This window comes from Melozone crissalis, unplaced genomic scaffold (genome assembly GCF_028551555.1).
Source record: "Melozone crissalis strain CALT ecotype California unplaced genomic scaffold, PUWL_Pcris_2 ptg000059l_1, whole genome shotgun sequence".
NCBI lineage: Eukaryota > Metazoa > Chordata > Aves > Passeriformes > Passerellidae > Melozone > Melozone crissalis.
Window position 1 is genome coordinate 2,123,246 of NW_026535837.1, and position 25,965 is coordinate 2,149,210.

General features: G+C 48.7%; 1 protein-coding gene across 6 annotated transcripts in view; it reads right to left on the reverse strand.

Moving 5' to 3' along the window:
• The window catches only part of FRMD4A (FERM domain containing 4A), a 378,398-nt gene that overhangs the window by 132,505 nt on the left and 219,928 nt on the right, over nt 1-25,965 (reverse strand). For 5 of the 6 annotated variants that reach the window (XM_054287522.1, XM_054287520.1, XM_054287521.1 and 2 more), the window contains one exon: nt 5,497-5,562. In XM_054287522.1, coding sequence (XP_054143497.1) covers nt 5,497-5,562 — 66 coding nt within the window. Of the gene's footprint in view, nt 1-5,496; nt 5,563-22,207; nt 22,319-25,965 lie in introns of those variants that run through there. The other variant, XM_054287525.1, reaches the window with a different exon arrangement.

The following is a 25,965-nucleotide window of genomic DNA, read 5'->3' on the forward strand; positions in this document are numbered from 1 at the left end:
GGTCCTCACGCAAAGCCTGTATCCAAAGTTAGGCAGCTCCTCCTGATGTAGGCAGGTGCCAGCCTCAGCATCACCTAAAGGTGATGGCAGTTTCTCCACCAGCCCAGGTAACCACCCTGCTCACTGGCATATAGAAGTGAGGAAGTAAGAAAAGCCCCATGGATTGCAATTTCTTGATCATGAAAAGTACTGAAAATACTGCAAAAACTCCAACAGATTATTGGGAGGCAAAGCAGACTGTTTTATTTCTCCCTCCAGCCATAATTAATGGAGCTATTGCTCTCAAAAGGTGCCATTGCTTCCCCAGGACAGTGAGCCTCAGGCTGGTGCCAGTGGGGCTGATCCCAGAGGAGTGAGGGACACCAAAACTGAGCTCCAAACTGAGCATCCCCCTTGGGATAGCCATGCTGGTGACAAGGTGACAGCCACCCATGTGGCAGTGAGTCAGCAGCCCACAGGGCACTCTGCCAGCTCACAGCTCCGGTGTCTCCCAGTCTGGCTTGGAGGAGGCTCCTGGGCATGAGATACTGCACCAGGCAGGCACTGCAAACAAATCCTGGGGATGAGATGCTGCACCAGGCAGGCACACTGCAAACAAATCCTGGGGATGAGATGCTGCACCAGGCAGGCACACTGCAAACAGTTCCTGGGGATGAGATGCTGCACCAGGCAGGCACACTGCAAAATCCTGGGCTCCTGAAACACTCCTCACTCACTCAGAGCAGAGCTGGTTAAGAGGGATGTTCAGTGCATCCTGTTAATTTTGGCTGTGCATGTACAGGTGTCACTGCTCATGTGCTTCTGGATGCACCTTCATGGCAGCTGGGAGATGGAAATGCTGCAAGAAGAGTTACTCAAGAAATGTCCACATGGAGATAGAGGTGGTTAGTCACCACCTACAGGTTGTGCTGACCCCCCCGGTCTCTCCCTGGCTTAGTGCTCCCTGGGAAGGCGGTCAGATACAAATTGCCCAGTTATTTCCCACACGCAAATTGCAGAGCTTTCAGACCCCACAGACAGCTCTGCTACGAGCCTCAGATGAGCTCCATTTCTGCAACAGCTCCTCCAGAGAGAAAGAATTAGGAGGCTTAACACTTGTGGATGACAGTTGCCTGAGCTGCTGTCAGATAACAGGCACAGTCAGTGCAGGAGCCAGGATCAAGCCAGGCTGCCTGATTCAGCCATCCCAGAAAAAAAAAAAAAAAGAAGCCATGTTTATAAAACCGACACGGAAAGGAAGGAATTGCCAATTACACAAAAGTCTTTGAATAAAGCAACACAAACCTTTCATGTGCAGCAGGCAAATGATACATGGTCACTGGGAAATAATATAACTGATAGGGAGGCTGTGAGTGGGGAATGGAGGAAATCCATTTTTCAGAAGTATGAAAATGGACTTGCTCACTGAAAAAGATGAGCTGGATAAAGCCAAACACTTTAAAAAAAAGAACTGTGCTAGAAACTAAACATGCATCAAACAGAAACAGGAAAAAAAACCCCAGATTTTAAGATCCAAGGAGCCACACTCTGTTCCTGCTCAGAAAGAAAAAACTGTCCAAAAAATGATGCTGTATAAACTTGCCACACACCCCAGATCTTCAACAGGCATTTATCAAATGAAACACACACCAAATGCAACTCTTCTGCCTAATCCCAAGTCAAACAGCCTTTGAGTTTCAGACCCTCAGGAAGAGATTTCCATATGATCCTCCTCTGTCTCTGTTTATGATTAGCCCTTCTAAATTTCAGCATTTATCTGACAAAACACATTGGGGAGGGTTTTCTTTTATCCACAAATCCTCTGTTTCTGCTTTTCCTTAGCTGCTGCTGCACCACTCTGCAGCTGCTTGACTTGGAAGGACAAGATTTCAGTCAGGACCCTTTGTTTGAGTGAAGCCAGGATCTCTTTCCTGATGATGGTAACCCCAAGCCTTGCATTATGTGCCAGCACTGGAGCAAGCCGACATTCACAGAAGGGGTTATAAATGCTGCCTCTGAGCCAAAATCTCACTTTTGGGGGACAGTAATGCAAATAAAACCTATGTGCCTGGTGGGTCCAACTGGCAATAGCTGTGTGGCCTGTCAGAGGGGTTTTTGCAGTTTTGGGAGGGAATTTGTGGTGTTGAAACATTTCAGTCTGGCCTGGCAGAGCTGTCCCACTGAGCCACTGCTGACTCCTGTGAGCAGAAGCACCAGTTCCACCCCCTGTCCTCCTGCAGCCTGGCCCTCATTACCCACCAATTGATATATTTCAAATGACAGATTCATGAACCCCCATGTCTGATCACAGCGAATCCACAGACAAAAAGGGAGCACATTTGCTTAACACACTGCTTTTTGCAAACACCCTGATTGTTCCCAGATGCATCTGGCTTTGCCCAGCAGCACTTCAGGCAGGATAGGAAATAAGTTCATCTCCCCAGAGCCACTGGCCAAAGCTGTTTCAAGATCTCCTGCATCCCTTTGAGGGAGCTGCACCCAACTCTCTCCTTCAATCAGACCCAGCTTGTTCTGCTGGTTTTTCTCTACACCAGAGGAGTACCCCAGAGATGAGCAGAGGGCTGGAGCATCTCTCCCATGAAAAAAAGAGGAGAGAACTGGGGTTGTTCAGCCTGGAAAAGAGAAGAGTCCAGGGAGACTCCACTGCAACCTTTCAGTACTTGAAGGAGGATTATTAAAAAGAGGGAGAGTTACTTTTTCCATGGGCATAAAAGAGATGGGAAAAGGGGCCATTGTTTTAAACTAAAAAAAGGGAGGGATTTAGATTAGGTGTTAGGAAGAAATTCTTTACTCAGTTCTGGTGAAAGGTGGCCCTGCCCATGGCCGGGGGAGTGAAGCTAGATCGTCTTTAAGATCCCTTCCAACCCAAACCTTTCTGTGATTCTATGAAAATACAGCAGCAGGATCCCTGAACCCTTCTCCAGGCAGAGCACCTGATATCACACACACAAGCCCTGAAATGTGATGTAAAGTCAGATCCAGGTTGGGCTGTTATTTTGATCTCACCCATGGAGAGAAATCAAATTCAGTGATTACCAGTGCTGTTTCCTAAACTCTCATAGGAGTGGAAAAGCTTCCAAGAAACTTTTGGTTGGTGTAAAGGAGGAAATTTCACATGAGAATTTAAGATACTGACTCCTGAGCAATTCAAGCCAATGCAGGTCTAGATTTTGAGGCCCAACAGAGCTATAGAGGAACCTCTTTCATGATAAAACCCAGCAAACCAGCCCTGTGTTACAGCCCATGGTAAGACACCCACAGAAAAACACAGCTTTGAAGTGACAGCCAGAAGCTTGGGCTTGGATGAACACTTTATTTACAGCTTCTAGTTCAAGTCACTAATAAAAACAACGGTGCTCAGAACTTACAAAACAATTTTTATCTGAAATCTCACGATAAGATACAAACAATATGGGTCAGCTGGTGAGACTTCCCTTAGCAGAGTGCATGTTGCTCCCAGAGGGAGCTGAGCCCACTGGGACAAAGAGCTGCTCATCTCTTTGGGTAACCTCAGCCCCCTCCTGCAGAGTGGAGCAGCTCCAGGACCACCCAACACTCGTGGCTTTGCCTGTGCCTTACAGGCAGGCAAACCAAAGTGCTGTGCCCATGTCTGCAAAGAGAATCAATACTGGAGACATCCTCAAGTCCAAAACATCCACCTTCCTCTTCATCTGCTCCACCCAAAAGCAATATCACCCTGACTAGGAGCTACCTAACAGCATTGTCATTAAGCCAGAAAAGCATCTGAGATGCCTCAGTGGATATTCCTGGATAAATGGGGGCATGGGGGAGCTCAGAGATCTGAGTACTGCATGCAACAGAGGCTACTGCTTTTTCTGGGCATGAATTTTTCATCATCACCCTCCCGGCTTCCTCCATTCACACATTACTTGAAAACAGCAAAACGATTTGTTGTACTAATAAAATTCAACCATGGGTCACTTGCAAACTAGTTAGTGTGATTTACAGAGCAATTTGCTTCCTCTATTGATTACAAGGAATTCCACTGAAGGTGTGATCAAACACTTAGAAAAACATGATATCACGTGGCACCATTCCTGCTGCCTTGGAAGTGGACACGTTTTCCCAGACCAGCCTCCTTGGCTGTCATCCTGCTGTGGTTTTTTAGTGTCATTGATCAAACCCCAAATAAGTAGGTTGGCCAGGGCAGCTCTCATAGATTTCCTGCAGTATATTTTAAGCTGTGATTATTAATATACCGAGCAGTGCTTTAGCAGAGCTATTCTCCAATAGTCCATTTTAATTTTTAATTGAACTAAGAAAAATTAGAAAAGGCATTTAGATGACACAGGAAGCCAAGTGCTGTGTCCTTGTGATGAAGGTGACTAAACTTCCCTCCAGCCAGCTGCAAAGCCTCAGAGAACCTGGTGCAGCCTATGCAGAGACCATTGCTATGGTGTTTTGTTTTAATTAGTCATCCTCATTTAGCTGTTCTCCTTCCACCACTGGCCTGACTCATGGTTATCCAGGCACTCTCTGAACACACTGTGTGTCAGGGGCAGCTGAGGGATTTCACCTCCTAGATGACTGTGAAAACATTACCCATTAACAGTTTTGTAATGGTATTTTTAAGCAACTTTCCAGAACGTGAGGCTGAACGTGCTTCCTGTGATTCAAGTCCCCTCCAGCCATCCCCATTCAGGTGCTGGGCAGGATCCTGCCCCCCCTCCCATCTTATCAGCTGTAGCCAGGGCATTTGGGTGCTATGGGAAGTTTCATTTCCTGCTGCTTTGGCTGCCTGTGGCAGCCTGTGGAAGCCTTTGTAAAAGGAAAGACATTCTTCTAATTCTTGCTGTTAACCCTTTGGGGATCTCTGAGACAGGAGCCAAAATTGTCAGGAAAGTGTAGGATGCTACAGCTTTCACCAGCCAATCCTTACAAAGCCACCACCAGACTCTCATTGTTTCCAGCCTTCCTTCCTTTTTTTTAAAGTAAAAAATAAGGCAGATGGAACATGGACTAATTTTAATACATATTTGTGTTTGACACATGAGCCTGCAAGAAATCCCTGCCTGTGGCATGACCACCACAGCATCTTCTGCTGCCAACCACATTCACAGAGCATGGGCACAATCCCCTCTGATGTGCAGCCCAGCAATTTAGGATGGCAAGCAGAGAACTGGAGGTATTTTAAGCAGATGCAATGTATTTCTCATAGCTAAGCAGTGCCTCAAAAACATAGTTAAGTGATATAATAACAGGGTCAAAAATGACCAGAGGTGCTTTTCTATCTCATTGGCAGGGACTGGGACAGTTTTGGCACAGCATAAAGTAAAAATATGTCTTGAATTAGTCCTTCCAGATATGCCTCTGCAGATCCTTCCCAGGCAGCCCTACTGCAGCTTCCCTGAGCTCTGCAGGCAACCACAGCGTGAGGCTGCTGAGAAAACCAGCTGAAAACCCTTTACTCTCCCCACCCTGCTGAAAACCCATGGCTGTAGCAAACTATCAAAAGATGAAATGAGCAGTTCCTACCTGAACAAGGAGCTCCAGCTTCCTGTCATCAAGGAGGTGCACTTGGCATCTGCGACCCTCTGTCATCTGCAAGGGAGAAGAGGAACACGTGTCAGGGTGTCTGGAGTCACAGCTGAGCACGTGGCTGCTGCCTTCCCCCAGCACAACTTGGAGCCTTTCATTCAGTGCAGTCCTTTTGGATTGTGTTTACTCCTTCTTTTTTAAATTAATCCCCCTTCTTTTGGCACCAGGGTAAAGAAAAGGCTGGAAGGAGAAAAAGAGAAGCTGCCCTGGTAGCTGTCATGGAGCGGTGTCTGGTGCCTGCTGGGATGCAGCTGCCAGGAGGAGGAGGGTGCTCCAGTGGGGGCAGGTTTGCAGCACAGGGGCCCTGATGTTCTACATTGAGGCCTCCAGCTCTGCAGCTGGCTTGGCTGGAAGAGGAGACATCCAGGCAAGCTTCCCCAAGCCCCTCACCAGCAGGGATCCAGCCATGCCACAGGGACTGTGGGGCCTCCCTGGGCTGTGCTGATGCTGCTCCCTGGAGTGGCACCAGGGGCTTGTTTGGCCCTGAATCCTGAAATGGGCTTGTCCTACTTGGAGTATCCTATTTTGTATGTACCACAGGAGCCACTTCTGACATTACTGTACTGGTCCAAGGTGCTTCCACACCAGCAGTTTATTACAACAGTTAGCAAATAATATCAATAAAACTATTATGTGTACAAGGCTTATATGAGATTTCCAAGGTCCACAGATTGGAGTCCTAAGAAATAAAGAAGCTGTGGTCTGAGGAACTCCTCTACAGAGCATCAAGCCCTCTCTTGCACAGAGCACTGTGAGTGAGGAGCAACTTTGCTTTGCAGAGTTACAGATCCCAGCTCAGTCCCACAAAGCCCTTCAGAGACAGGCACAATCCCACTATCTGTTAATGGGATATGGGCAGCCTTAAGCCTCTTTGGCTCTTGGAAATCCCTTTCTCAGCACGACTTAGCCAGCACACAGGCAGCCCCCCAGGGTGGGCTCACCCTACAATGCTCAAGCACACCTGGACCCACACTGGCACAGACCCAGAGCAGCCCCACAGCTCAGCTTAGCCCCCCAGGGACCCACCAGCTGCAGCCAAGGCACCTTCCTGTGCTTTGCATGGATCCCCAGCTCAATTTAATAATATTGCTTGCCATGGTGAGTCTAAAGTATCACCAGAAGGGAGCAGAGGGTCCACAGGATCCCAGTGGGAAGGGGTCACAGGCTGCTGGAGACAAAAGTGCTGCAGCATCCTGGGCATTCCTGCCCTCATCCATCACCTCTTCCCACCAGTGCCAGCCCCTGACACAAAGCTGCCTTGCAGAGAGTGGGAACTGTGCTTGGGGGGTTAACTGAGGACAGCTCAGCTTTCTGCTTCAGCTCTGAGGGTTAAAATTCAGCTGCCCCTGTGGCTGATGGGGCTGGATGTGCTGGCATCCAGGAGGCAGTGGTGGATGCTCCACCATCAGCTTTGCCCATTCAAGATTCCAGGCACTGTGTGGCCATTGCCACAGGATCTGCAACCTCAGCCATCTCCAGCAGCATCACCCTCATCCTGCTATCTCTCAGCACAGGAGCCCATCAGCCTCTTCTGGGTGCTTCTGTCCTCCCTCTTGACAGCTCTGTCTCACATCCATCTCTCCTTTTTCTGGTACCAGATTGAAACAAGTCTTACCCAGCCCCTTCCACAAAACAAAGATTCAAGTATTCCAACAACTCTGTTGAACCTTAAGCAGGCCATTGAAGAGGCATGGTTTATTATGAGAAAACTTCTGTCAAAGTGAGCTTTTCCCTTCAAGTCATCCACAATTTACAATTCTGGAAGGAACAATCCCATGCAATTCATGCAGATTTTTTGTTATTCAACCCTTTTTGTTATTCACATCAATGCATCTCTATCCTGCACACAAAATAACATCACCTTCCTTCTCTTCTTCCATCAGCACAACTGGAACCCTGGCACTGCAGCCAAAGGAAAGCCTTGTAAAACAAGACTTCTCATAAATGTCAACCAGTTACCGCCATGGCAATAAATTGTCTTACGAGAATTTCCTCCAGTAAGAAATGTTATGCAAAAAATAGCTTCTCCTAAGGTCTATTACTTGGTGAGCGAGACTTTTCACTATTAAACAGCTTTCAGCTCAGTTGTAAAAATATGCCAGAGGCTCACAGAAGGGCTTTGCAATGGTTTCTCCTGCTTGGAAGAGTTGTGTGGGTCATGTTCACACAGGCAAGAAGAACCACAAGCTTCCTTCACTGGGCTTCCCCAGCAGATAAAACTCTGAGTGCCTGAGCTGTGCTTTGGCATCTCCCTCATCCTCTTACTGTCACATATCCACTGCATCTCCAAGATGAGGAATATGCAGTGATATTCCAGCTTTGATATGAGTTTACCCAAGGCAAGAGATAAAGCAGTGAGTTCATTGTGGGGATGGCAGGGATGGAACACAGTCCTGCTTTCGTGTGTTGTGCTCCATTGGCTATAACAAAGTTGAAATATGAATAAAAGCAGGTGAAAGGGGGAAGAGGGAACATTTTCTGAGATGTCTGACTTTGTGCTGTAGTGTTTCAGCAAAGCACTATGGAGCTTCTTTAGCTCTCTGTACTTTTCCAGCCCAGAGTTTCATAACCCCTTAGTGCTTTCACTGCTAAAAGAAATCCCAAATGCAAACAGCTGGGAACATGAATAAATATCTGAGTAAAGCAAAGCTCTGAAATGCAGCACATGATGGTTGACTAATTGAAAGGCCTTTCATGAACATCCCTTGAAGCTCAGCAGGTCCACAGGTTGGAGATCTGCTGCAGCATTTCCTTCCCCCAGCCACGGGGCTTTCATTTGCCTTAGAAATGAGCAGAGCTTTCCAAGAGAAAAGAAAAGAAGGTAGAGACAGGCTTCCTACTTGATACAAGCTAAAATATGATGGTCCTGCCCTCCCTCCTTTCTGCTTTATTATTCCACCAGGTGTCTGAAGCCCACATTATGTGCTTTTTTGCATTGTTGGATCCATACAAACTCTGCTGGTTCGTCAGAGCAAGGAACAGGAGCATTTCAAAGCACAGCAAGAAGGCCCTGATTTAGCACAGCCTGTCTGGGTAAAAGATGCTGCCTCTGACACTGTGCAAATTGGCTGCTCTGCACTATCCGCTGCTCTGCCGTGCATGGGGCTGTGGCTGGCTCCTGCAAAACCAGCCAGGGAATGCTTTCTGCTTCCCTGAGCAATCAGAGGAGGGAAATCTACACCAAAGCCTCATGAATGGGAGCAGGAGGTCACCAAAATGAGCTGAAAGTTTGGATGGAAGGAGGGAGACCACAGGACTGAATTGAGGTTCTCCCTTCCCAAGGTTCTTACCCAGAGAAGGATGGGGAGAACTAAGCTAAGAGGAATTTGAACTAAAGAGGCACCAAGGCATAACTTTTCCTTCACCTTGAAAAAGCAAAATCCCAGCAAAGGCGCAAGAAGCAATTGTTGAGCAGACTTCCTGACAGAAGAGGGGGACACTCGATGTGGCAGGGAAACAGGGGAGTTCAGTCGTGGTTTTCACAGTGAGCTCAGTGAGATTTCCTGTACCAACACAGTCCCCCACTTTCCTTCTGGAGGTCAAGATCCCTCTTCCCTAACTCCAGAAATCAAAAAGCCAAGTTCAGCCTAACAGCTGAGATGCCCTTGATGCTCAAAGGCAGAGGGAACACTCAAACATTTCAAGTGAGGTGAGACAGCTCCTAGAGGGCTTCCATGGCTATCCCTGCTGCTCACTTAGCTGCAGCTCTGCCAGGATGCTGTATCCACAGCAATCCCTCAGATTTCCAAAGCTTCTCAAGACATGTGAAGAGGTGGGAGTGTGTTACACACTCCTGAGTGCTAACAGTTCAGCCATATGGCAGCAAGCTGCACGGGCTGGGTGTGAATATGGGCCATGAGCATCTCATGGACCACACTTAACACAAGCTCAGATGGAAAATTTGCACCAAAATGCAGAACACATTTTTTCCCCACCCAAAACAGCTCAGTAACTCAAATTTTTATTCTGAAAACCTGCCACTTCTTTTAGTGCCTGCTTATGCAGCATGACCCCTCAAGAGCTTGAAGAACTGAGCATGAGTACTTTTAAGAAGCTCTGTCATTTATACATGTGAGTGTGTAGAGATAATATATCTTCAATACCCAAACACAGACACTGCTTTTAAGGCACGTGAAGAGCTGAAGCAACGTGTCAGTGTGGCTGAGGAGCTGGAGCAGCCTGCAGGAGGGCTGACTGTACACAGGGAATGCATTCTTTCTCTGCTCCTTGGCTTCTGCACCTTGAGGACAGAAAATCTGATCCTGACCTTTGCAAAACATTTTGAGGTCCATCAGTGACAGCAATTCCTGACATATATGTTTGTTTACTCTAATACAGAGATGCTACAGAAAGGAAATCTGCCTCATGGTTACTCATGGGATCTTCTGAATTGCAGCTGTTTTTCTCAAGGAAAGGACGTTTTAGTTACCTTTATCACAAGACTTTAAATCTCCTTTGGAGGCTTCTACCAAATATTTACACAACGGGTTTCCTAGGGAAGGCAGGCTGGCGGTTATTTTGCTTTGTGCCATGAAGTGCTCTGATGATTGCCCTCCTCTCTATTCATCTTCACTGTAACTCAAACATTGTCTCAGAGAATCCTGTAAACTGTCTGTGACACAGCCCCAAAACCTCCACAACGCTCAGCTAATCCCTGTACATCCAACACTTTGTCACTAAATTATCACAACTGCCCACAGAGCTGCTCCATCCAACACAAACTGCCAAGGTGATGGGAGGAAACAGCTCCAAAGAGAACCTTTCCCTTTCAGAATGAAAAAAACCCTCCTGGTGAAAGCACTGTCACACTAAATAACTCAAAGGCACCAAATGCAAATGCTATTTACAATGTCAGTTCTATAAATATCTGTGGCATGTTTCATTAGCCGATGACTGCAGGAATAAAGAAGAATACAGCATTTTCTTCCTTGAATCACATCAGAAATTATAATTGGAGGCAATTACTGTGCTGAATCCACAAAAATCTGTGTCACTATGTCCACTGTTTGGACAGAGCTGCTGAAAGCAGATAGAGAGAGATGACAGCCCACTGATTACAGTAACTCCTAGATTAAACATCCTGCTCCCACTTGACCACTTCTTACCACCTTCTCATCCTGGCAACTCCTAAGCTGGTTGAGAGAGAGAGGGAGGAAAAGCAGTGTGTTTTTGATGTCTGCACAGCTTTGCACATGTGGCAGCACTTCACTTTGCTGAACTGGGGCCAGTCTGGCAAGCAGCTGCCTGTAGCACTGACCAGCACTGCCTCTCCATGTGCCTGCGTCCATCTGCTGCCTCCTGTCCTACACTTACACTTCAAGACCCTGGAGGAATGGATGGACTATCTTTATTTTTATGCCATGTGTTTGCAGAGCATCCTCTCTGTTGCTGGTCTGCATCTGCATCTAATAAATGTTACTGGTGGTGGCTGGGATGAGGGTGGCTGTGAGTGAGCAAAGAGCTGAGCCACAGGGCTGACCCTTGATGGGGACCTGGGAAAGGGGACATGAGGAGGAGGAGGAGCACTGGCTGGGCTCTGCCCTTGGGGCTTGCTTGTTTTTGCAGGCATAGAGCCACAGAATCATTAAGGTTGGAAAGACTTCCAAGGACACCAAGCCCAACCAAACACCATCATGCCCACTAAACCATATTGTGAAGTGACACACCTACTTCTTTTTCAAACATTTCCAGGGGTGGTGACTCCACTTCCCTGGAGAGCCTGTTCCAATGCTTAAATCTGGGCATTTAGGTGTGAATCTACGGGAAAGATACCTAATGAAGAGGAGGAAGATAACTTGGTGCAAATCTGGTTCACCTGTCCCAGCCATGGGACTTGCCCAGTGCCCTGCACTGGTGAGCACATCACCATGATCTGCAGCACTGCTCATGCCATCCCCTAGTCCAAGCCCAAAGCCCTCACACTCACTTCCCTGCTCTTCCTTTTCACTAAAATGAACAATATCTGAGGCATCTGTGCCTCAGTGGCTTGAAGCTCTGAGGATGTGAGACAGTCTGAAAAACTGTTATTTCTCAATACAGTCCTCATTTCCACTATTTATTTCCACAAGCCTTTCCTAGATAAATGATGAATAGTAGTTTGTGTTATTGTTTTTTTAAAAAAAGGCAGAAAAATTATTTTAATTTGGCCCATTACTCCTGGCTTGTGAGCAGAGGTCCATGTAGCCTGTCCTGTCTACCAACACAGTTCAGGACATGAGCTGAGCTTTCTGAAATAAGCAGTACAGAATCCCAGAATGGTTTGGGTTGGAAAGGACCTTAAAGACCATCTAGTTCTAACCCTTGTGGCACAGGCAGGAATGCCACTCATTAGATCAGGTTGCTCAGAGCCCCATCCAACTTGGCCTTGAACACTTCCACAAATTTAGTATGAAGAAGCAGGAACCCACTAAACACCTTTTGTGTGTGCCCATTAGGCACTTTTTCATTCAAATTTGTTCATGTTATTATTTCTTATGAGAAAGGCTATTTGGCACTCTGGAGCAGGAGAGGTTAGCTGTAAGCCAGTTGTTTTTTCCCCTGGGAAGGGTATCCCAGCTCTATTCTCAGGCATTTGTCACCTTCTAGCAGTACTTTGGTAAGAAAACCAAGATGTTGCATATTCAAATAAACAGGAAAAACCTTTTAAGCATTCAATTTCAAGGGAACTTGGTGACAAATGGATCTTTGAAGCTGAGAAGAAAGGCCACAGAAATGTGCTGCAGAAATGGATGACAGCGATACGAAGAGAAGTAGCCAATGGCTGATGCATAACCAGACTTCACCTTCTAAAGCAGTGTGAGTTTCACTGTGCTTTGAGGCTCTGTGCAATGCACTCACAGTCCACAGCTGGACTGACTGGCCAGAAAACAGCAGCTGACAAAGGTGCAGCACCTCGCACGGGTTTGACAGCACCACAGGAACGTATCGCGTGCGAGGCCTTTGGCTTTCCCTGCCAGCTTCTTTATCCCACTGCTTGAAAAATTAATGTCCTTTCCAAAGGATTAGTGAATGGAGGCAAAATTGTCAAAACCATCGTTACAGATACAGCTCTTAAAGTCCTCTCCTATCCCACATGAAGGGAGTGGTGCTTAGCATTATCAACTGCATGGGGGAACTGCACAGGGATGTGTTTCAGAGGGGTGGCATCAAGTGATGCGATGATTTCTGCCAACGCTCATTTGTCAGGAGAGAGGAGAACAGCCTCAGTAATTAGAAAGCAAGAGTCCTCCTGGAGAAGGGAGGTGGGACAGTGTCAGCTGGGGTGTCACCCTGTCGGAAGCACCACTGGGACGGATGGCGCGACCCAGCCATTGTGTGGATGCCGACACGGAGTGATGGGAGAAAAATTAAGGCAAGCTGCAGGCTGAGTGACCTGGTGACTTCCCTGTTTTGTCTTAGGAGCTGACAAAAGAATTCCTGGCCTGCCCAGGGGCTCCTCGCTTCCTTCACACAGCGCTTTTCCAGCCTTGCTCAGGCTCGGCATCACTCAGGGACATCTGCACAGGTTATTTTTCATGCTCCCCCTAAACAGCACTCAGCAAAAATGCTCTGATTCAGCAAAGCGCATAGCTGTGTCCATAAATCCCCTTTATTTCAGTGTGACATAAGCAAGTGTTTAAGTGGCTTACTGTATCAGGGCTGAAATGAAAAACCGTCTCCTACGGTCCTTAAGTCCATTTACAACATCAAGCAATAACTCTCAGGCGAACTTTAAAGCCGGGAATGCCGCGTCTTAACCTCAAAACACTTGGTGCTTGAGCCGTGTAGTCAGAACGAAATCTAATTCCAGCACCACGTTTTAAACCGAGCAGGGCATCACCCAGCAGATGTCTGAATTACTGCTCTGAGCGTGGCAGCCCCAGTGGCCTGATTGCAGTGATATCCTGAGATAAGAGAGCCCTTTCCTGGACAGACCGGCTTCCTCACCACAGCGGGGGCTGGGCTGGCTCAGGTCACGTATTGTTTTCTTTCTTGAAAATAACACAGATCTAAATCTGCTCAAATACAAAAGGAAGCAGAAATTCTTGCACCCTCCCTGCCCTGTGATGTTGAGGCAGGAGGAGAGGGCATTCCCAACGCAGACTTTTTACTATGTTTGACTCCTCTGCCCCTGTAACTCTGTCCCTTCCCTTTCTTGGCAAGGAAATAAATAATTTGCCACTATAAAAATATACCAGCTTCCAAGAATTATCCCCACTATTTACAAGGCAGGAGTGGAGAGTGTAGGAGTTCTGATATGGTCAGAGCATCCTCTGAGCTCTGGAGCTGGGGCTGACCACAGGGAGGTTACACAGTCTTCAGTATTATTTATTATTTTTAGTCTAGAGTATTCTCTGGTCACAGATCTCTTAAACCTTACAGATTTGAAACACCTTCTGCACACAGCAGAAGTGTGTTTTGATAAACCTTGACTCAGCTGCTCAGTTCTGCAGGTGGTTCAACATGGTCACCTGCTTTGGAGACAGCATTTTTAGGTCAAGAACATGACCTAGAGCTGTTAAAACTTTGCCTCAAATTGGGATCTTGTGGCTGTCTCCTCCACTTTTACTTGGGAAGCCCATGTTGTTCCTACAGCCTTTCTGCATGTGCAGTAAGCTGGCTGCACCCACCAATGGATATAAATAATAAATAATAAATGATGGTGCAAGAGAGGCAGCCCAGCTGCTCCTCCCCCCCCCCCCCCCAGCTTGGGGCTCTTCCCTGCTGGCTGCACTGTCAGGCAGATGAGTTTGGAATGAGTCAGGGGATGGGGCTTCCATCCTCTCCCAACAGCCTTCCCTGCACAGCCTCATGGACCTGGAATATCAGCTCCTGCTGGAGCCAGCACCAAGCCCTGGTGAGAGAGAAAGAGCTGCAGTCCTGCTCAGAATTCCATCATTTCTTACAGAGCAGATGATGAGCTGGTCACATTTAGGGCATCTTTAGGTCTGGTGAAACCACTGGATCCATGTGAAACCACTAGAGCCAAAGGGTTGCATCCTATGGGAAGTGGAAGGGGAATGGCAAGGGCAGCCCACAGCCTCATTCCACCTTACAGACCTTGGGACTGCTCATCCAGACTATGCTATTCCTCTGCATGCCAAAGGAATGCCCAAAGACTGAAAAACTGCCACTATCACAAGAAGAAAACATTGCAAAAACAGTCCCCCTCATACCTCTGGTAATGAGACAACAGGTAGACAATCCTCCTTGCTGCCAACTTCCCAGTTAACATCCAAAATAACTTGTCCTGTGCATAAACTTCTCCTGATCCAACTCAGCTCGGCCAAAATCTAAGAACATCTTTATTTGGTGATCTTTTCTTTTTGTATTTCCCCCAGAGTGAACTTATTTTCTGGATAATAATCCCTCTAAGGCAAGTTCTGCAGTATCAGCCCATGTTTGAGCATTGCATATGAGAGCTGTGATCCATCATTTGGGTTGCCAGTCCCTAATGCAGCCCAAAGAAATAAATATCAGCAGCAGAGCTAAAATGGGAGGCCCAGAGGGAAGGAGGATAAAGGATCTCTGGTGTCTTTGCACAAGGACAAGCAGAGTGGTCTTGGCACAGGTGCTTCAGCAACTTTTGTGCTTCAAGAAAACAAAAATATGCCTGTGAAGGTTCTTGATTTTCCTGGAAGATCTCTGTATTCACTGTTTGCTATGCACAAAGGACACAAAGAGAAAACGATGTAAATTATCTACGAGGGAAATCCTTTACCAATGAGGGACTTGAAACCTTTGTAACTCACAAAAACTTCTTTGCAGGGACTCCTGATCACCTTCTGGTTCATTCCTTTCCAAATTCTGCAGCAAGCACTGTGAGTCATCATAAGATAATGACCATGTGGCAATAAAGTACATGGCAATAGGTGATTATTTTTATTATTATTATTTTTATTATTTTCCCCAAAGGTATTATCCTGTCTGTTAATCTCTCCTACATCTGACATGTTAAATTCCTTTTAAACACACATAAAATTTTAATTTTTTGTACAGTTTCACACTTGAAACGTGGCATACTTTCAGCAAAATGTTCCAGATATCACTTGTTTGTGCATGCAGACAGGGTGTAATTACATGAGAGCATCCAAGTCTTCTGGGAACACATTCACAAGAGGTTTTGTTTAGTTATAGAAGAAAACAGGACAATTTATTTGCTATTGAAACTAATATGATTTGCCAGAGGAAAAAAAAAATCAATGTGGGTTCATAGAAAGATGACCAAAGTGACCCAAGGCAGTGGAAGTGATAGTATGTGTGAAATATTTCTAAAGGACAAATGAAGATTTATGGCTTGAAGTGTCCTTTTAGTGCTCATTGGGTGTTTTGTACCTGGTGTATCACTGAGCTTTGGGGGGTGTGAGGGTGCTGGCCTGATCAATGGGGCCAAGGCACTGGGCACTGCATCACTCAGGTGCTGCAGCACAGCAGGTCAAGGGACAGCACTGAGCCTGTTATACACAGCACATAATAGAAAATACACTTACAAAAGCCATTCCAGATGTGAAAGAACTAAAAAAAAGGCTAAATGGTAATCTGTGTACAGAACTGTTGGTTTTGCTGGTTTTTTCTCCCCTTCTTGTTTTGAATAACACTCCAAGAACTGATATGCTTCCAGTGGGAAAATATGTCACCGGGTTGTTTCCAGCCACTGCTAATCAGCAGCTCTGACACACTCTTGATGTTGGGAGCCAGGGCTGTGGCTGTGCCCGGGCTGGGCAGCTGCCAGCAGCTCTGCCCGAGCAGCAGCAGCAGCTGACAGGGTCAGAGCAGGGTGGGCAGCAGCCCCCAGAGCTGCGTTTCACAGGCAGGACGGGTGAGATGCAGAGCACATTCAGATGACAAGCAGCTGACTCATCCTCAGAGATGCAGGTGTTTGCAGAAACCAGTCCTGCTTGCAGGAGCCTGGTTTGGTGCTTTCTGCTCCCACTTTGCTCCTGAGTGCATCCATTGCTGAGTGGGGCAGCAGGGCTGGGACATCTCCCAGGGCTCTTCCTGCACTCCTGGATGAGGGGCATGATGGGGTCCAACCTGCTTTCTCCAGCCCTGATTGTCCATATTTAGCATGTCATGAGATGCCCTGATGCAGAGATGGTCTTGCTGCACCAATAGCCAAAGAATTCTCCATACAGGTGGGACAATATCCTGGCATTAGTCAGGCTGTGAAAGGGGGTACAAACACTTGTGTTTCTGGGGAGGGCTAGGGCTCAGACTAGCCCCACTTAGGGTTCAAGGAGGGAAAACTACTTTCAGGACACAGCCTGTGCTTTTATACCCCCTTTCACAGCCTGACTAATGCCAGGATATTGCCCCACCTGTATTGAGAATTCTTTGGCTATTGGTGCAGCAAGACCAGGTCATCTCTGCATCATGACATACTAAATATGGACAGTCTGTAACCTCTGCAGAGGAGAGACCTGAAATAAACACTTCAAAACAAACCTGTTTTTTATATGCCTCTGCTTTTTAAGAGCCAGGGAAGGATGTTCCTTTCTGGAACTAAACTCAGCAGATCTTTAGTACTATGAAGAATCAATGCAAAAGAGTTAAGGATGGGAAGAGAAGAGGGAACAGCCTGATGCAATGTCTGCAAACTCAGCAGCTGAATCTGATACCCCTGAGCCCTAAGCTCCTAGGATTCAATAGATTCAATATCCATTTTGGAGCAGCCTTCTGCCATGTACACAGTCAGCTGTGCCTGTGACAGGGGACTGAGAAAGTGAGGACACAGCCCAGCACTGTTGGATGTGCAGATTTCCCTCAGAACTGCCATCAGCACTCCAGAAGGCACATTCCATGGTGCAACACAGAGGCAAAGCTGACTTGGTGCTATCTGGCAGTTCTCCCTGGTCTTGGTGAGGAACAAGTCAGTTTTCCCAATTCCCACCACCTCCTGCAGCACAAGCCCAAGTGACACCTTCATTGACTGCATAATCACCCCAGCAGGGATGCAAGGCATCCCAAAGAGCCCAGGCCACTTCAGATATAACTTTCTTCTCTTTTGGATTTTGCAGGCCAGAATTGCAGAAGACAGTGGAAGCCACCTCCAGATTTATTTTCCAGCACGCTTCCAGGCTGGGGGAGGATGTGTGTGTGCACAAAGGAAGCACTGTGTCTGATTACACATCCCCTAAATCATCCCTGTCCCCTTGTGTGCCCCATTTCACCAGGAAATGAGTGTGTGAGCACACACGTGGCAGCCACGTGTTGGGATGATGAGTGTTCTCACAAAGCCCTGGCTGGGGGCAGCCAGCACAGACATCCTCCATGCACAGCAAGGACAAAACCATGCTCAAATGTGGAAAAAGCTCAATCCACACTCCCCCCTCTAGGACAGGGGCCACGTTGCAGATTTTGTGCTGCCTTACCAAGCTGCTCACTTGATGCAGCAGCTTTCCATCCCCTGCTTGTCCTGCACAAACCCAGGGCCAGCCCGTGGCTGCCCCACTATCTGCAGAGCCCTTTCCTGCATGAAATGTTTCAGCTGGAAGGATGGGATGCCAGCAGTGCTCACAGTGTGTGTGTGTGGCACAGCTGCAGCCACGTTCAATCCCACACGGCCAGCAAACCCAAACAAGGGTGGGTTTATTTTGATTGGGAGATCTGCAGACTTCTAAGAAGAAAAATAAATAAATAATCCAAACACTAGAGGCTGAGCCTGGTGGGTTGGCAAGCCCAACAGCCATTGTCAAAATGTTAGGGATCACGTGTGGAAGTGTACATACAAAAGGATTTCTCTAGCCAAAATGGGAATATCAACCTCTTTTTGGTTTGCAGCTTTCCAGGAGATTTTCATTGGACCTTTTAAACAGTGAATTTAAGTAACAAAAAGTGAACTTGCCGACCTTTTTTTTTGCCTCAATAACTTTTCCCAAAGATTACTACACTAAATCACAGCTCATCCCACCAGAGCAGGCAGAGGGTGAAAAGATAATTTAGCTACACACTAGTGATCTTTTCTTGAGCGTGGGGACACAGCAACTCTTCCACACTGTGTGAAAATGTCACAGAGACCCTCAGGACAAAAGCAGAAGTGTTGTCTATCTGTTAGGAAAGGAGCAGAGTGGGCTGTACACAAGGACATTGTTGGTGGCACTGGGAATCAGATGGTCCCAGCTCCTCTGGCCTCCTCCCACTTTAAGGCTGGGCAAGGGCTGGGTGGGCACCTCATCCACAGAGAGACACCCAGGGCACCTGGCACCAGGCTTGGGGCCTCAGAGGAGCATCCCACAGCCATGAAGAGAGGTGCACTGGGAAGGGGAGGTACATCAGGGTCTTCTATTTTTTCTGGCAGGCATTCTACTAGAGGAAGACACAGGCAAGGAGTAAACCTTCGGGCTGACATCCACTCGTGAGTAGGTGGGGTGCAAAGGTGACTTGGAGCACAGGAGACAAGATCAAAACTTGTGTGCTTGCAATTCATCAACATGAAAGTGCTCCCAGAAGCTCAGAACTGATCAAATATCTGTCTGGGGTCCCTCCTCGGCGTCAGATCAGAGAGAAAAGCAATCAAAGTCATTTTTGGTCCTTGACAAGGTTCATCCCCTGAAAAGAAGACAGGGGCTCCAGCTCACTGTGCAGCCTCACCAAATTGTGTCTTTCTAGGACACGGCACATACTGAGATTTACAGGAGGACTAAGGATAAAGTTTTTATGAGTCTGGGAGCAGAAGAAGTATCAGTGGATGTGGCCAGCTGCAGTGGTCCCTGAGGCCATGCTGGGCCATGCACTGCTGGCTTAGGGAACCTGACAGAGGCTGGGACAACCTGGGATTTGGAGCTGGAGGAGGCTTGTAAGCAATTCCATCCCAGCTTAACCTTGCCAGACCTTGCTGCCTGCTGTGCTCTGCTTGCCCTGGGGCTGCAGGGCAATTCTCGCCTCCAGATGCTGCAAGGAGCAAGCCAGCAAGGATGGCTGGAGACTGGCATTGCTGAGTGACCTTGGCAGCCAGCTGTGCACCCCAGCCTGTGATGATGAGGCATGGGGATCATCCCAGGGAGATGCAGGTATCTGCTCTTCTGGCTGACCCCATAGCACATTCCCCAGCTTCCAAAGAAATGGGCATTTGTGGGATGGCTCCCAGCTAGATGGAAATTCTGGGTGCAGCTCAGAATAGCAGAAACCTTGATTTCCTCAAACACAGAGAGTTTAGAGTAAAAGACACCCAAGTTTCCTAAGAGCTGAGCCTAAGTGTGACCCTGTGCATCACAGCAGCCTTTGCTTGTCCCAGCAATCCAGCTCACAAGAAGTGGGTCATGCAGAGCCTTTCTGCATCTTCAGGGGACACCACTAAGCCCTGACCCCAAATTTGGTTAATGCTGGATCAACAGGCTCCTTAATACCTTCCCCACGTGTTACCCCTTTGCAATGCATGACCCTTCCTTCACAGTGCTGACAGATTGCAGCTTGAGACTTCAGTGACTCCCCAGCCCCTTTCCATTCTCCCTAATAAACCATTTTCTGCTTCATCCACACCTGCAGTTTTACTTTGGCTTTGCTGTTAAGCTCAAAACTGATCCAAGCCTTCTGCCATTGCTCACACAGTAACAGCAGCAACCAAGGGGGTCTGTACCACTGCAATTACCCGTGATGTGTGGGACTAGATTCCATGACTTCGGAAGTCTTCCCCAGGGTTATGTCCCTCTGAATACCATCCAGTGCACTGGCTGAAGCTCCTGACCTGGCTGAACAGTTTGACAGGATCTCTCTGCACCAAGTGATGCTGCAGTGCTGTAGGGCCCTGAGCAGCCCAGTGCTGTGAGCACAGGTATCATCAAATATCAAGTTGCATTTTTAATGCAATAACCAGTTCAGACATGCAACAACAGGACCACCATAAATAATCTACAAGGAGTCAAGAGTAGCTTGCCCAAAAGGGTTGTGAGTGGCTCACTGGTGCATCTATGCTCAAGATGAGAGATCACATATTTTTAGCCTGGGCATTTAGAACAAAAATTCACTGAAGAACAAAATGCTTATTTTTCACATGCATAAATCCACATGCTCTGCTCCACTGGTGCACTTCTCCCTTCTGTGGAAACTGATCACACGGCATGATGGATGGGCAATGCCAGCTCCTTCAGCCTGGTTGGTCCTCTGAGGGACACAGCTGACCTTAGCAGAGGCACAAGGTGGTGCTGAGCTGAAGACCCTTCAAAACATCCCCTCTTGTACCAAGGAGCAATAAGTCCTTGCCTCCAAATGCTTCTGCCACAGCTCCTTGCTCAGCAGCACAGCTGGGCTGCAGAAATCACCCCTCCTGCAGAGTGTGGCACCATACCTGCCTGGCACTGATGCTTAAAACCACCTTCAAATATGAATATTTAGAGGAGAACAGGCGGTCTGTAACTTGTGCCAGGAGGGTCGAGCCCAGCAGCAGCTCTGAGCCACAAGGCTGAGCCCGGCCAGGGTCGGCATCACGGTCCAAGTGAGAGCACAGCCAGCAGCCCCCAGCGGCCCTCTGCCACCACCCCAAGGAGAAAGGGACCAGCCAGGGGGGTTGAGCTCCCTCGGGAATTCTCTGGTGCCTGGCAGGCGATTCCAGGCAGGGAAGATGGCACACACACCCACGCCCCTAACAGACCCCTCCATGCACGGGGTGGGGATGCGCATCACCCCCGGGCACCGATCCGGAGGGAAGCGGGTCCGAGACACCCCGATATCCATCTGGAGCTGGGCAGAGCCGGGATCCAGCCCCTCCCGATACCCAAGGCACGGGAAAGCCCGGCTCAGCCGAGCCCACGGATGCAGCGCTCCGGCACAGGCACCACACCCCCTCGGCCGCTGGAAAGGGCGAGCGGTGCCGGCGTTTTTGTTCAGGACAAGGTTTTAAAACCCCAAACCAAACCAGCGAGCTGGGAGTTCAGCTTTCCCTGCGACCTCACTTGCCTGCGAGAGATTTGCTAGATAGCTCCGCATCTGTGTGCGCCGTACTGCTAAACCGCTGCCAGCGCTATTATTAGAAACAATTGTCTCTCCTGGAAATTTTATGGAGAGGTTTGAAACAACTTTTCTGCCGCCATCCCCAGCAGCCAGCGGTAACAATGCGGCCAAGAACCCTCCTTAAGCCGAGCCAGCCTGCAGGGCGTGCAGATGCACTCCCATACGGGCACAGTTTGGAAGCAGAGCTGTGCACATTTGTCTTTTCCAGCCCTGAATCTGGAGCAACTTTTCTATTCCCGACTCACGAAAAGGTGCGCATGGGGGGAAAGGAAAACCAAGCCGGGGGGCTTTCCCCTCAGCGAAGCCCCCGGCTGTGCATTAAACTTGCTGCAGCCATTTGGGAAGGGAAGGAGCAGTCCATCTTGGCCGTCAGTGGGGACAGACAGCCAGACTGCTGGGGAAGGGGGGAAGAAATCACAGCTCCGGCTCCTCTCCCCTCACACACACACACACACACACACCCCGTCTCCTCCTTCCCCGCCGCCGCGCTCGGCTCCGCTCCTCGCCCACCGAACCCGAGGGTTTGGGGCTGGGGATGGGTTTTTCTGAAAGGACAGGCAAAGCAGCTGCTGCCCACATTTCTCCCCGTTGGAGGTAAATGGAGGGAGGGGGCGTGGAGCAGCCCGCACACTGCGGCTGGGCTTTCCCCGGGGGCCGGGGCTGCGAGCGGAGAGCCCCGGCCCGCCTCGCCTGGCCTGCCCTCGGCAGACAAAGACCCCGTTACCTTCTCCGCTGCCTCGGCGGCCCCGGCGGCCCCTCAGCTCCGAGCCCGGCACCAGCGCATCGCCTCGGCACGGCGTCTCCAGGCCGCGGCTCTACCGCCCCGCATCCATCGCCGCCGCCGCCGGTGCGCGGGGTGCGCGGCCCTGCCCTCCGCTCCCGCCGCTCCTACGGCCGGCCCATCCTCCCTGCCCGCATGCCGGAACCCTCCGTTCCCCCTTCTGCTCCTTCCCTTTCCCCGCCTGCCGGCCCCCGGCTCCTGCGCGGCTGCTGCGAGGCTGGAGCCGGGGAGGGAGGAGGAGGAGGAGGAGGAGGGGGAGGAAAGAGGAGGAAGGAGGGAGGAGGGCAGCGAGCAGCAGTTGGCGCTGGGTCATGTGAAACAGATGAACCTGGCTCGGGCCTGCCAACATCTGGGCTCCCCCTCGCCTCTGGGAGGTGGATGAAGGGATGGAGGGATGAAGGGATGGAGGGATGCGGTGCTCACCCCCCGGGCCACGCGTGCACACCTTGAGATGATAACGGAGAGGGGCGAGAGCAGCGGGGGTGCTCCGAGCAGAGCCCCGGGCCCCGAGCACCCGTGGGGCTGGAAACAGCAGCTCCTGCCAGGCTGAAGCCCTGGAAAATAGGGCAGCCTCCCTAATGGTGATTTTTCCCCCTGGTCCTGGCTGGGTGAAGGGTGCAGCTTGTGATGGTGTAAAAGACTGGGGATGCTACCCAGCAATAGAACATCTCTACACATTGCAGGAGAGTAACCCTCATGCAAGGGTGTCACTATTAAATAATTAGATCAGTCAAGAAAGACAGTATGGGTGGGCCTGCAAAAAGTGCTGATTTATTGATTTAAACATGCACAGCATGAAGCACTCACACCATGAAGCAACCACGCCTGTGGTTAAAGCTCTGGCTTGTTCCACTGTCTTACCCCTCCATCAGTATTTTCTCTCTGGGACTGGGGTTATTCTCACTGGGTAAGAACCAGAGCTGTGCCATGCTCTGGAGCAGACTGGCTGGGAGAGGTTTGCTTTGGGAGGGGAGGTGTGGAGGTGAGCACTTTTCTTCATTTGTTTCAGCTGGCTTTCATGCCACCACGAGGATGCTCATGGTGAGGGTGGGTCTGGAACTTACATGGGATACAGGGAATTTCCCTCTTTGCCCCACAGAAGGGTGACAAAGTCACTCTCCTGACATGATGATGGTGAAGGAGCAGAATGTCTCATTTTAACTGGGGGTGATGCTGGGTTTGATTTGCTGTCAGGCTCAAAGTCGACCATGAGTCTTTATGTACTCTCTGGACACAAAGAGGCCAGTGGGCTGCAAAATCCTTCTGGATACAACAACCAAATGCTAGAGCAGCAGCACAGTTCCCTCTCCTGTTTTTAAGGCATAAACACAGAGCTGTGCCTGCAGCCCAGGCAGGCTCACCCACCCAGCTCACTCCACCCAAGGGGATGGCTTTGATTAAGGGGATAAATATTGAGGCAGTTCTGACCTCTGGCTGCTGAGGGCTAGGATCAAGTAGCTGAGGTGGCCCCAGCCCTGCTCTGGAGGCGACCCCAAGGTCAGGACAGAGGGGCAAGAAGCAGCAAAGGTGTCCATGCCTGCTCCAGGGAATGCAGGCTGTCCATGGCTCCATTGCAAGGATAAAGATTGTGGATTTATGTGTTCATCTCCTCCACGTGTACATCCAGCTGCTGAAGCAACACTGAGGGGCAAACCACCACAACACAAACTGCAAAACCCCCTGGAATTTTAAACCTACTAATTTCAGAAAAAGGTAAAACTTCAAGTTGGCTCCCAAATGCCCTTCTGCTCTTTCCTTCAGCAGAGGACACAACATACCTCAAGGAGATTCTGTCTGCAGTGCTGAAGAAGAGCATGAACCCAATCAGCAATTCAGTCCTGACCCTGACTAGAACTAGCAAGGAAAAATCACCTTCCCACATGAAGTAACATTTGTAATAAAAATGAGTGGCTTGTCTAAGTGGAGATGGATAAAGGAAATGTAGCAGGAATATTTGCCACTATTGCAGGAAATGTTAACACATCCTTTTGGGTAAGTGTTGGGTGTGGGGCCTTGGATGGGTAGTGAAGATAACATCCTCTAGGTACCTGATGGAGTTAACAGTTTAGAACTTAGAAATGGGAGCTGTTCTTATAATGTGGAAAGACAGTGGAGTATTGTCCTTGCCAAGAGCTGATTGTGATTACTCAACCACAAAGAGTGGCTATTCCTCAGAACTGGACAAGGGTTTTGCCCCAGCTCCTCTGATTTATTCATTGCACCCTTCTTTCCTAGAAAAACGGGCCAGATCTGGGTTTCTTCCCTGGTAAAAAAGTCATTCACCTCATGCACATTCCTCTCTAAATTTCCCAGTTATAATTCAGCAGCAGCAGAAGTCCTTTTCTTCAAGGAAATTCCATAATCTCACAAAATCTCTGGAGCTGGCACTACCCAAACAATACACCCTGGCAGCAAACATCCAGTCTGGAGGCAGCAAAGCTGCTGTCATTGCGATGAAGAGAAGCAAGGAATGGCCACGCTTCTGCCAAACTGGTTCCTATCATGGCAAGTCCCAAAAACTGAACAGCAACCCATACATTTAACTTTGACATACACAAAATCCAGCTTCCAGCAAGCAGATGCCTCTGTGCCACAATAAAAACATGCAGATTCCTTTGTCTTGGCTCCTGATAATAAAGCTAGGAGGAAACACCATGGCCTTGTGCTGGAGAATTGCTGTTGACAATTCATTCCCACTCTTGTTAGCAAAGATTAAAGAACCAAAATACTTTACAGGGAACGTGGTGATAGGACTGTGGGTGCCATCAGAATGTGTGAGCTGTTACATGAACATTTCTAGTAGTTTCAGAAAAGCTTAATGAATACTGTCTACCCCCAGAACTGCATTAATTAGCACTAACGGGCTGGAGGAGATGTCATGCCATGGAGTAATATTCACACTTACTCCATGATTTGCATCTGTAAGAGGTGCAGTGCTTTGCAGAAGTCAATGCCATTTCCCCCATATGGCACATCTGAAAACCACGGAAGGTGAGGAAAATGCTTTCAAAGGACATTCAGGATTTGCTGAAGGTGTCTAACTGCCTGCCCCCCTGTGGGAGGTGTTCAATGGCCTGACTCTCATTGATTGCACAACTCTTAACACAACTCTCAGTATTTGAGTGGCAGTAAAAGGTTAAAAAGCCTCAAAACTTAAAAAGCAACATGGGCCTAAGTAACTTGGGAGCTGAAATCCATTTCCAGAGATGATTTAAGCTGTTAGGCATACGAATTTCGCTGTAAATCAATGCAGCTGACTTATTGTAGCCATGACAAGGGTCAGCCAGACCTAGAAAATGCAATGTCAGGTTAACCTGTGGGTTAATTCACGTGGTCCCTCTGAAATTCATGGTATAAAATGGTGTCACTGCTCATGAGCTCTGATGTAGTTTGGCTGGAGAAGAAGCAATGGCATCACCTCCTTTCATCTGGAGCAATCTGTGTCCTCCATACACTGAATAAACCTCAGTACTGGGAGGTAGAAAAGACTGATGTGACCCAGTTGGTCACCCAAGCCACCAGGCTGCCCTCATCTTCCATGGACCAGAGCCAGCAAAAAAGGGATGGAGGGTTATGTGTACCACCACCAAGCCTGTTCCATCACTCTGTTTTCCTCTATAACAGCTTTTGATGAATTGTGACCTTGTGACAATTCGTGCTGAGGACTTTGGAAACCAGGTGGAAACCACAGGGATCTCATT